Here is an 11,488-nt window from a genome sequence, read left to right as displayed (position 1 = left end):
AAACAATTGTACGAACAAATTAAAAAAATTTCAATCGAAAAAATTTTACATAAAAAAATTAAAAAATCTCACGAAACAAATTTTACATTCAGAAAATAAATAACTCGAATACAAAATGTTTTGAATAAAAAAATAAAAAAGGGAAAAAATAAAAAATAAAAAAAACTCAGGTAAAATACTTGTATCAGAAAAAAAAGACAAAAAACTAGTGATGGCGACGGCGGATCCGCCGCGCGCCACCGGAGCGGCGCGGATCCGCCGTCGCCAGCCGCCGCGCGCCGCTCCCCCGCTACCGCCACCGCAGATCCGGCGTCGCCGGCTCGCCTCGCGTCGCTCCCCAGCTGCCGCCGCCGCGGATCCGCCGTCACTTCCTCCGCCGCGCGCCGTTCGCACGCCCCGTCGCCGCGTCCCCGCCCGGGCACGCCGCTCCACTGCAGAGCCGCCGTACCGCCGGCCCGCGGCGCCGCTCCCCCACTCTGCCACCGCGGCCCCGCCCGGGAGCACCGCTCCGGCGCGGATTCGACGCCGCTTCAGAGCCGGCCGTCGTGCCGCCGGAGGGAGTCAGGAGGGGCGGCGCGCGGAGGTTGGGGAGGCCGCGGCGGGGGCTGCCGGGCCCAGGCGGCGTGCGGCGGGGACGGCCGAGCCCAGGCGGCGGGCGGCGGGGAGGAGAAGTGAAGAGAAGAAAAAAGGAAGAGGAGAAGGAGCAGCGAGTGATTGGGAAAAAAAAGAAACAGGGAAGGAGTCGTCGGATCACTTTTGTGGTAGGCGAGTTTGTGGAGTCGACCGTGAGTTTAGAAACTCACGGTTGACTGTAGAATCAGCTTCGTGGATCACAACGCGCGTACACGTTTATAGGATAGGAGGCGGCTGCTCCGTCAGAAGCGTACTCGGAATCTGGTGTGTGCTGCGTTCAGGACTAAATCTTATGTTTCATGTCAGTCTGCCAAGGGTCCGGGTCGACCCACTTGTGAAGTCGATCCTCTCCTCATTTTAGCCCATGGGCCGAAGCGGTTCGACCCTAACCAGAAGAGGGACGGTAGGGTTGAGATCCGATCGATCCCAATCGACCCTAGGGTCGACCCGACGGCGCCCTCCTCCCGCGACAGCGCCGCCCCTCCTCCTCCCTCACGAGTCACGACAACAGCGCTCCGCCGGCCGTCACAGGGGGCGGCGGCACGGCCTGCAGGCGGCCCGCGGCGGGGGCGCCAGGGGGCAGCGCACGTTGGGCGCAGCTGCCACGCGGAGGCGGCCACGCGTGCAGGGTCCCGCAGCGCGGCGAGCTCCGCCCTGAGATCCCGAGGCGGGTGTGTGCAGAGTCCCGCGGTCGGGTGAGAGGAGGGGAGGGGGCCGTGCGTGCCCCTGCCTTGTGGATCCACCAATAGCCGTCGCCCGCCGCCGACCTCAGCTTCCTCTTGCCCTCGCTCTCGCCGGAGAAGCCCAGGACCAGGGGCTCCCCGTCCCCGTCCCACTCCCGCCTCTCCAAGCGCGTCAAGGTGGGTGGCCCCCGGCTCCCCGTTCCGCGCCACTCCGATCCCCCTCGTCGCTTACCAATTACCATGAGCTTGTCAGATGCGATGTGGTTTCAATTTCACCTGCTGCTGCCTGCGTGTTCAGATGCAGACGCATGGCTGCGTGCAGCTGGCGGAGGAGGCGGACAAGGAGCACAAGAAGGTGGCCGACAAGATCGCCGAGCGCGCCGAGGTGGTGAAGGTACCTCCGATCTCGTCCGTTTCATCTGCTGTTTTGTCGTAGTTGTAATTGATAGTTGATACTGATGTCATCATCGGTCACTTGTTGGTCCCAATAATTCTGAATTTCTGATGTTTTCTGTGAATCGCAGAACTCGTACAAGAAGTTCGTGGCTGAGGTGCAGGCATCTACATCTACACCATTGGTATTGCCTCCGGACCATTCAGCCCTGACTCCATCACCTCGCCGCCACAACGAGAATCCTCAAAGCTTGGATCCCACCCCTCTGCCATCGCAAGATGATCCATGGTGAGATATCCTTTGATTCGTATGCTCTTTCTTTTCCTATAGCCATCTTCTGCTCGTTGTTCTTTTCCTATAGCCATTTCTGAAGCTCCTCAGTGAATGTTGTGAAGTGGGTTGACCTTGTTTTGCTGCGTGCTATATTTGTAATGGCCTGTTCTCCCTTGAAATCAGTAGTTCCATTCCTGAATACAGTTTGCTATTCGTGTTCAAATCATCTGAAAGTGAATAGTGGCTATTCCAAATAGGATTTGTTTCAACAATATTTCTGTGAATGACAGTTCAGATGGCTTATTCATTTTTTTCAAGTTTATTTTCCCTACTTTCTGTGACCTGCATGCTTCCTACTTCCTAGAATCCTGCATGCTTTGTTTGCGTACTTGTTGCTGATATCTTTTTAGTGCTGAAATTGCTCCATGATTTTAGTACTGCAATTGTATATTTTCCCATTTTTTGTGCTGCTCTTTTTTTATTGCACTAACGATGTTTTATTGCTACTATCCCACAGCGAAATCCCTACTCTTGCGACCGAATATCGTGTGGTCGACAGAAGCCCAACTGGCACAAGCACTAATGATGGTGAGTACTATGTGCTTAAATATAAACTGCTTGCACAACGGGCTTGTGAATTTGTGATAGACATGAACATGTTGTGTCTTTTATTGATAGGTTTCGATGAACATATTGACATGTGTGATGTTGAGGCTGACAATAGCCATGGCCAGTCTGAGGGGATCAATCCATCAATCCAAGCAGCAATTGATAGGGCAACCAAAAATTTCAGATCCGCTTGCTGGAAAGAATTTGAACCAATAATTGAAGATGTGGTGGTTGTGCAAGGCAGGTGCAAACATTGTGATACTCTGATGGCTGCCAAACGTGGTGCAGGCACAAGTTCTCTTCTAACCCACTTGAGAAGATGTAAGAAACGGAGCAGGGCTCTCAGAATAGTGCAGGACTTGAGTTCTACATTGAGGTCTCCTTGTGGCACTAGTTTGAAGGATTGGAGCTATGACCCAGATGTATCACGGAGTTTGCTTATGCGGATGATATCATTACATGAGATTCCCTTCCTCTTTACAGAATATGATGGATTTAGAAGTTTTGTGGCAAGTCTCAACCCATTGTTCAAAGTGCCATGCAGAACTACAGTTAGGAATGGTTGCATTAAAGCCTTTCATGAGAAGAAGGTTGCACTCAAAGAAACATTGAAGAATGCAGGATGTAGGTTCTCGTTGACTACGGATATGTGGACAAGCAACCAAACACTTGGGTACATTGTTGTAACTTGTCACTTCATTGATATGGACTGGAGGTTGCAAAAAAGGATAATCAAGTTTATCGATGTGAAAACACCCCACACTGGAAATGAGCTTCTGAACAATATTCAAAACTGCATTCAAGATTGGTCAATAGAAGATAAATTATTTGCAATAACACTTGACAATGCTGCAGCAAATGGTACAATGATGGACTTGTTGAAGCATAATCTGGTGGACAAGAAATTGATACCAGCAGAAGGGAAGTTGCTTCACCACCGGTGTGCGGGGCATGTCATCAATCTCATTGTCAAGGATGGGCTCAAAGTTGTGGAATCTGTTGTTGAAAACATTCGTGAAAGTGTAAAGTATATTCGTTCTTCACAATCGCGTAAACAAATGTTCAAGGAAATAATTGCAGCAGAACGGATTACATGCAAGAAGAAGCCTGGTCTTGACATTACCACAAGATGGAACTCAACGCTGTTGATGCTGAAAACAGCTCTGAAGTACAAAGTTGCTTTTGAGAAGTTAAAAAGTGAGGATCAAAAGTACACATATGCTCCATCCGAAGAGGAATGGGAGAAGGCTGAGGTTCTCTGTAGGCTGCTGAAGGTCTTTAAGGATGCAACAAATGTCATATCTGGTACCAAATATCCCACCTCCAATCTCTATTTCCATCTGATGTGGAAAATCAAGTTAGCTTTGCAACAAGAGTACTCAGGTAAAATTGCTGAAATTGTCACAGTGTTAGAAGCAATGAGGTCAAAATTCAACAAATACTGGAATAAGTCATATATAGTGTTTTGTGTACCCGTTGTGTTTGATCCTAGGTTTAAGCTAAAATTCATTGACTTCCTTTTCAAGGAATCATTTCCAAAGAAAGCCAAGCAAAGATTTGAAAGGGTTGAGAGTCTAGTCCGTCAGTTGTTTCAATCATATTCTTCTCAAGGAAAGGAGTCCAATGCAGCTGAACAAGGTGCTGCGCAAAGTGCTGAGCAGGCAGTGCCTTCCATGAAGAATGATCCATGGGCTGTTTGGGATCAACAGCTTAGTAGTGATCTTCAATCCCATATGACCACGGAGCTTGATAGGTATTTGGAGGAGAACCCAATACCACGTTCTCAAGAATTTGACATTTTAAAGTGGTGGATGGGTAATGCAACCAAGTATCCAATTCTAGCCTGCATAGCAAGGGATCTGCTAGCCATCCCAGCTTCTTCTGTAGCTGCGGAATCTGCTTTTAGCACTAGTGAACGAATAATCAGTGACTTCCGTAGCAGCTTGACGCCTGAGGCTGTTGAAGCACTGATTTGCACCCAGGACTGGTACCGGGCAGAAGGTAAATCAACAGAGTTTTCTATGGCGTCCATCAATGACTTCATAATGGGCGAGATGGTAACTGAACTGCAATAAGGTAAGCTGTGCATTGCTTTAGAGTGGGAGAGATCCACTTCAAAATTATTTATATCAATGTGGAATGTGTAAACCTATGTCGTGTTAGACATGAATTAGTAACCTTTTCCTTTTTCAACCTCTCTGAACTGCAATAATGTATTAGATTGTTCGTTCATCTCAAGAGCATGAGCAGTGCAAGTAATCTGATTTTGTTGACTTCTTTTTTTTTTAACCTTTGTGCAGTTGCTTGGTAACCATGGCTGGCTTGAGAAGCGAGTTCCTGGGAAGGCTTTCTTTGAGGCCGTCGCTTAAGTTGCCCAGACTCTACAGCAGGAATGCCATTCCAGATGTTTTGTTTTTAGTCTATCTTAATCTGCTTTGTGGAACTTCAATTCCAAGTGTTTGTGTGGAATTAAACTTACCTATCTTGTTAAACATCGTTATGTATGGGATTCCAAGTGTCATGTAGTTTTATTGTTCCCGTAACGGTGTGGTAGTATTGTCATCCTTGTTAAAAAAACCAAATTACCAGCTAAAAGCAAAAACATACACGTGTGTGGTTGGTTCGACCCTAGGTGCCCCGTGGGGCAGTTGGGCTTTAATAACGTGAGGGGCGGTTCGATCTGTGAACCTCTTTCTACTCAGACGGAGCAGAGGGTTGCCAACAGGGGCGCTCCGATCCGGACCCCTTGCAGGGTGAGTTTCATGCTTGTTGCATTATTCAGAATTTGGACCTTTTAGTTATTTCATGGCATGATACGGGGTGAAAAAACGGTAATTCAATATGCAGAACAGGTTGCGTTGAATGTGCCTTCCAAAGTAATGCAGAGCCTTGAGCCTCGCATAGCCGCGGGACCACCCCCTGCTCCCGCGCTCTTACCTTTTGTTTCGCGGCCTGGCGTAAATCCAATTCTACAGCAGGGGCGGAGCTATATACATCACAATGGGTGCCCACGCATCCACACCAGAATAAAAATTTAGTGTTAATCATCATTTTTTACTATGTAAATAATAGAGCTCGCAGCAAATCCATGAACAGAGCGCACCCCCTCAATTCAGTTTTAGCTTCGCCCCTTGTGTACGCGAGATTATTATATAAATACTAACAACTAAAGATCGCTTTGTATGGGTTCTATTCTGGTAGACTATGGAGTACTTTTGTCCAAATACACGTGCCATTGGAAGAAGAGATGAGGAGAGAGGGAATCTGATAGTGGGACCCATGGGAGGGGGACGCTGGTCGTGCGCGTATCGACCGCTCCGTCTCGAGGCCATCATTAGTTTTATGTTATCTCAGTGGTAAAACCGCCCTTACTAATCCTTTGCCAGCAACTGCAAGGCTATTCATTACGTTTAGCTTTTTCCTCATTAAAAGATCCTCTAATAGGTGCAAACTCCAGCCCTACTAATGGATGTAAAAACTTTTTGACTAATGGTAGTTAGTGTATGTATCATCATCTCAAGCTGGCAAGCGCTCAAAACTGCAGCAGCACGCTTGATATATTAGCAGCTGGACGACCAATTGGTTGGGTAGGCTTTGCTTTTAATATTATATAAATAGTAACGACTAAAATTTGTTTTATATGGGTTCTATTCTTGTGGACTATGTAGTGCTTTTGTCCAAATACGCGTGCCATTAGACGAAGAGAGAAGAGAGGGAATCTGATAGTGGCGCCGTAGAAACAAACGTGATGGCCGGAAGGTCTGCATGGCAATAAATTGCCAGATGGTGAAAGCAAATTAAGAATAAACAGTTCGAGCACATGCAATTCGGGCACAATAACCAGCTGTCTTTGTGGGGTTCCTGAGAATTCAGACCATATCTTCTTTGATTGCCATATGGCCCGTTTTGTTTGGATCTCTTTTAAGGAAGCTTTGGGTTGGGAGAGGGTCCCAAACTCAATGCAGGAACTCTTAGAGAGCTGGTTACCTTTGAACTCTCCTCAATATAAATTCAAACTCTTTGGTTTTGCTATCATTTTTTGGGGGCTTTGGACCGTCAGGAACAAGATGGCGATCGAAAAAGTTTTTGTAAGGGACCCGACTAATATACTTTACAAAATCTTAACATACATGCAGAAGTGGCGGGTGTTGCTAAAAGCTGGGGAGCGGGAACGACTTGATGGTCTGGCAGACAAGCTGCGCGTGTGGATCCAATACTTCGTCAAGAAGAGGGGGGAGGACGATGGCGTCTTCGGGGATTAGCGCTTTCTCTGTTCTGCACCTTTTTTTTCTAGCTTTTCTCGGTGGGGAGATGCAGGCTTTTGCTAAAGCCGGTTCTTGTAGCTTCGTTTACTCGTTTTGTTCCGAACTCTAGACTTTCCATCAGTGTGTCTGCTAGTCGCCTTTTGAGCTACGTTGTAAGCTGGAATCCCCAGCCGTCAGAGTTGCGTCTGTATCAAAACCTTTATGGCTTTCTATAAAAGCCGGGTAAAACCTCTCGAAAAAAAAGCATATGCAATTAGGAGGGGTAATGGTCAACATACTAGCTGCTTGGAGCTCACACTTTGTTTAGTTGTGCACACAACAATCTTTTTGACCAATAATCGTAGCATATTTGGATACTCTCACTAAAGTTTAGTCTCTATCATATCACATCGAATGTTCAGACACTAATTATGAGTATTAAATATAAGCTAATTATAAATATAATTGCATAACTAGATGCAAATTTACAAGACGAATCCATTAAATCCAGCCCCTTGGCAAGCTGCCTCCTAATCCTTTCCCTGCAAGGCGGTACCACTTTTCATTAAAAGGTGCCGAGATCTCCAAATCTGATGACAATCAGCAAGAATCCATTGGATTTTTCCAATGCGATTCTATTTTCCGGAGGGCTCGTAAGGGAAATTCACATAGGAAAACTAATCCTATGAATCGCTTCAAGATTCGTCCAATCCTCACAAAAAGGTCTACTGTTTGCTCCAAACACGAATGAAATGAAAACAAAACAGAAAGGCTATTACAGTATAAAAGCTACGCTCTTTCCGTTCCTACTATCTCGACAGGGACATCCCTGCCGATGGGAGGCTATCAGAATTCAGAAGACGACGTGGACACCCCTCCTCTCGCGGTGGCCGGCGGGCTCGGTCCCCTCCCTCTCCCTCCATGCGCCGGCGATTTCCTCCGCGACGCGCACGGCGTCCTTGGACGCGCCGCCGAAACTGCGGCGCGAGAAGCCAACGGCGTAGAGCCCGCACTGTCCGTCCCAGCCGCAGGGGAAGGCGGTCGCGGGGTACCCGCTGATCCGGCCTCCTTGCCACTCGGCTTGCGGCAAGTTGCTGCGCCGCCCGGTGGCGAGCACGACGGCGTCGATGTCGAGGGCTCGCCCGTCCACCAACTCGACCTTGCCGCCGCAGAAGCGGGCGACGGCGGGGACCACGGCGATGTCGCCGGCGCGGATGCCTTCGAGCGCGCCGCAGTCGAACACCGGGGTGCGGACGCAGGTGCCGGTGCGCTCCAGCGGCCCGGCGGCGGGGCGGCGGAGGCCAAGCTTGGCGAGGTCGCCGAGGGCGAGCCGAGCTGCGACGGCCAGCATCTTGTCCGCGGCCCAGAGCGGGATCCACCACCGATCGAGGAGCATGCTGGCGAGCTCCAGCGTGGGTGTCCCGAACACCTCGAGGGGCAGGACGTGCACGGCGTCCCGCGCCACCACGGCGGGGCGGGCGCCGTACGTGCCGCAGAGGTCGCGCGCGACATCCATGGCGCTGTTCCCGCTGCCGACGACGAGCACGCGCTTCCCGCGGTAGGCCTCGCCGGACTTGCAGTCGCCGACGTGGGTGACCTCGCCGGCGAAGCCGCCCAGGCCCGGGATCTTCGGGACGACGCGCTCGGCGTTCTCCCCGGTGGCGACGACGAGGCAGCGGGCGATGTACTCCGTGTCGCCGACGGCGGGGTCTGCGGCGCGCACGCTCACGCGCCGCAGACCGGAGGTGTTGTCGTAGTGGGCCGACACCACGGTGGTGTTGAACACCGGCCTGATCTCGAACTTGGCGGCGTAGCCCTCGAGGTACTTGATGTACTGGAGGCCGGTGATGTACTCCGGGTAGTCGTCGGGGAACTCCATGAGCGGAAGCTCGCAGAACCTCTTGGGTAGGTGCTCGTTGGTACGCTCATGCCAGAGCGGGGCGATGCGGTCGCCACGCTCGAGGACGACGGCGGGGACGCTCTTGTCGCGCAGGCACGCGGCCGCGGCGAGCCCCGAGGGCCCGGCGCCGACGATGACGCACACCTGCCCCGCGTTGCCGGCGGGCTCCAGGCGCGCGCCGTTCTCGCCCAGGTTGTCCTGCCCCACGGGCAACCCCGGGAGGCCGGTAAGGCGGACGCGTACCTGGCGTCCTCGTTCCGCTTCCATCTGCAGCTGGCTGACGGTGACGTGGACGAGGCCGAGCTTGGCCGCGGCGGCCTGCGCGGCGGCGTTGCCCTTGGCGCTGGTAACGAGGAGGCGCGCGTTGGCGGCGGAGAGCTGCAGCTCGAACCCCTCCTGCGTGTCGCCCGGGCTGACCATCTCCACCTCGGCGCCCGCCCTGCGCAACGCCATGCGCAACAACCGCCTGAACATGAAATCTGACTGCGGGGGATAAAAAAAAAACATGTCGAGATCCACATTCCACAACAACAACGACGAAGTAATCTGCAGAGATGTCTAGATCCATGGCACCAACACGAAGTAATCTGCTGGTAATCGGTGGGTGCTCTGTGCTTACCTGGTAGGTGTCATCAGTGACGAGCGCGGCAACGTCCCCTGGGCGGAGGACGTCGGCGAGCTGCGCTGCGACGGCACGGTAGAGCGCGCCGATGTTGCCCATGACGACGACGGGCGTGCCCATGGGCGTGGGCGCCTCCGATGCCATGGGGACAATTAAGATCACAAGAGCGGAGCGCGCGCTGGATGAGACTATGAGCTGCCAGGGGCCGAGCGGAGCCGCAAAGTGTGTGTGTCGGGGGTGTGTGTGTGTGTTGGGGGGGGAGGGGAGGTTTTATAGAGGCCGGGCGGTGGTGGGCTGAGGGCCAACAAGTCGGCCGCGCCTCTGCGTTGGACGTCCTTGGACGGGAAAATGGGGTGCAGGAGCGGGCTGCAGCCCCTCCTGGCCGTTGGCCCGATGCCCATAGGAGTCCGAAATCTGGCCCAATTTAGTCTGACTCCAGCACGATCCGGGTCCGATTATTATTAGGCCCCGGGCGGCACGAGCACTATAGCCGGGCCGTGCCTGGGCCTCACTGTCAGCCCATGGACGCGTCCAGCCACGGCTCGAAAAAAGACGGCCCGATCGGCCCGATGGGTAGCACGATAGGCCTGCTTAAATACTATGTTATCCATTATCAAATTCTATTTAAATATTTTCGGGCCGTCGAACTGCCGGCCAAACGAGCCGGCCCGGCCCGATTAAATCAATTTCGGGCCGTGCCTGGGCCGGCACTTCAGCCCATAGGCAGGCACGACACGGCTGTTAATATTTTCGTGCTTAAGCGAGTCGTTCCTAAACGAACCGTGCTTAGATGGGCCCGTGCCGGGCCGGGCCGGGCCGCCCGTTTGGCCACCTATACCCTCCTGGATTGCTGCCACTTGGTTCTTCGTGGGATCTATGGGACAACGTGGGAGAGCCATCTTGGCTCGGCTTAGGATGGTGGTTTTCTATATTTGCGCTCTTGTTGGCTCAGGCTCGCTCGGCTCAGAGCTAGTATTATAATAAACTACTAACTGACTTATATCTATATGGATGAGAGAGGAACTAGAGAAGTGGATGGGCGCCCGCTGCAGCCGACGCGGAAAGGATGCGTGCGCGCCTATTGGGTGAGCAGCTCTCAGGGCATTTAATAGCGGTGGGCCTTGCCACCATGCCGTGCGCTCTACCGCCAGCAGCGGGCGGTAGCGGGCGAATTTATTAGATTTGCTCTCAGACGCGCTGCTCGCCTCCTCGTTCCCCTTGTCAGAACTCGCTCGGCTTATTAGGAATTATAGGATGTCGATGTCTGATTTCTTGCGAATATAATCCGCACACATTCATAAGCTGGCTGTGATTGTCAGTCAGGTTTTTTGAAATTACTCCATCTACCAATTCAAAAATCTGCAATGTAGTAACAATGATGTTTCCATGCATGCAATCAAAATGGATTAAAGCATTAAGAAGTTCCGGAGTCCGGCTCTAGCACTGCAAAATGAACAACTGTGTTTTAAGAATCAGTTGCATTTGCATTGGTGCACGGTCCTCCCCGGCGTCGGCCTCCATGGCGGGGCGCTAGCCCTGACCACGATGATGGCTACGGCGGCTAGGGCACGAGGCTGGCGCAGCTCGGTCTCAAGTCTGGCGGCGGTGTCATTTCGGCACGCCCAGACCTGACGCGTGTGTATCTGTTGGGTCAAGGCTTGGACTCGTTGCACGCGTGGCTCGGCTCCCAATCCTAGCAGGCACAACGTAAGCTCGAGCCGGCTGACTGCAGGAGGAATTAGGCACTCCCACGGTGTCCCGTCGGATCACAAGAAGAGCTGTCTGTGATTGCTGTCCTTCTTTCATCGATCCTGCGCGCACGAAGGCTGGGAGGAGCAGTAGAGAAGCTCTTGTCCAAAAAATTAAGCCGCTAGGCTGCGGGTACCAGTTAATTAGTTATTCTTTTTCTACGGCCTACAATTTTGAACAGTGAGATGATAGAAAAAAATTTCAATGCGAAATATGGTACTGATCTTAATAACAACATCTTGTTTTAAGGCACGCTGAGATCCACAAGGATCAACGGGGCAATAATACCCCTGAAAGCAAAGTAAGACTAGCATACGAACACTATGAACTTATAATTGAAACATATATATTCCATAGTTTACACAGCATAAGGGTGAGTTT

The 11,488-nt window shown here is 51.6% G+C and overlaps 2 protein-coding genes across 2 annotated transcripts; one reads left to right on the top strand and one right to left on the bottom strand.

Annotated features, from left to right (window-relative positions):
* The first annotated feature begins 211 nt into the window (after positions 1-211).
* On the top strand, positions 212-4,671 carry LOC120713204 (zinc finger BED domain-containing protein RICESLEEPER 2-like). Its single transcript, XM_039999209.1, has 6 exons — positions 212-583; positions 1,383-1,493; positions 1,615-1,710; positions 1,841-1,998; positions 2,501-2,571; positions 2,662-4,671. Exons 1-6 carry the CDS (start codon positions 212-214, stop codon positions 4,665-4,667), a joined length of 2,814 nt encoding a protein of 937 aa, XP_039855143.1. The 3' UTR covers positions 4,668-4,671.
* A 2,990-nt stretch (positions 4,672-7,661) lies between these two features.
* LOC120713203 (probable indole-3-pyruvate monooxygenase YUCCA5) lies at positions 7,662-9,502 on the bottom strand. The gene is made up of 2 exons (XM_039999208.1): positions 9,356-9,502; positions 7,662-9,219 (listed from the first exon to the last, which is right to left on the bottom strand). The coding sequence occupies exons 1-2, from the start codon at positions 9,500-9,502 to the stop codon at positions 7,690-7,692; spliced, it is 1,677 nt and encodes a 558-aa protein (XP_039855142.1). The 3' UTR covers positions 7,662-7,689.
* Positions 9,503-11,488: the final 1,986 nt, after the last annotated feature.

This window comes from Panicum virgatum, chromosome 6K, assembly GCF_016808335.1.
Source record: "Panicum virgatum strain AP13 chromosome 6K, P.virgatum_v5, whole genome shotgun sequence".
NCBI lineage: Eukaryota > Viridiplantae > Streptophyta > Magnoliopsida > Poales > Poaceae > Panicum > Panicum virgatum.
Note: the sequence above shows the minus strand (reverse complement) of the source record. Positions and strands in the feature narration are given on the sequence as shown.

Coding starts and splice junctions, on each gene's coding strand:
- LOC120713204 (XM_039999209.1), top strand. CDS start 212: ATGGCGACGGCGGATCCGCCGCGCGCCACCGGAGCGGCGCGGATCCGC. Junction 1,494..1,614: donor GCCTCTCCAAGCGCGTCAAG/GTGGGTGGCCCC, acceptor CTGCGTGTTCAG/ATGCAGACGCATGGCTGCGT. Junction 1,711..1,840: donor AGCGCGCCGAGGTGGTGAAG/GTACCTCCGATC, acceptor TGTGAATCGCAG/AACTCGTACAAGAAGTTCGT.
- LOC120713203 (XM_039999208.1), bottom strand. CDS start 9,502: ATGGCATCGGAGGCGCCCACGCCCATGGGCACGCCCGTCGTCGTCATG. Junction 9,220..9,355: donor TCACTGATGACACCTACCAG/GTAAGCACAGAG, acceptor TATCCCCCGCAG/TCAGATTTCATGTTCAGGCG.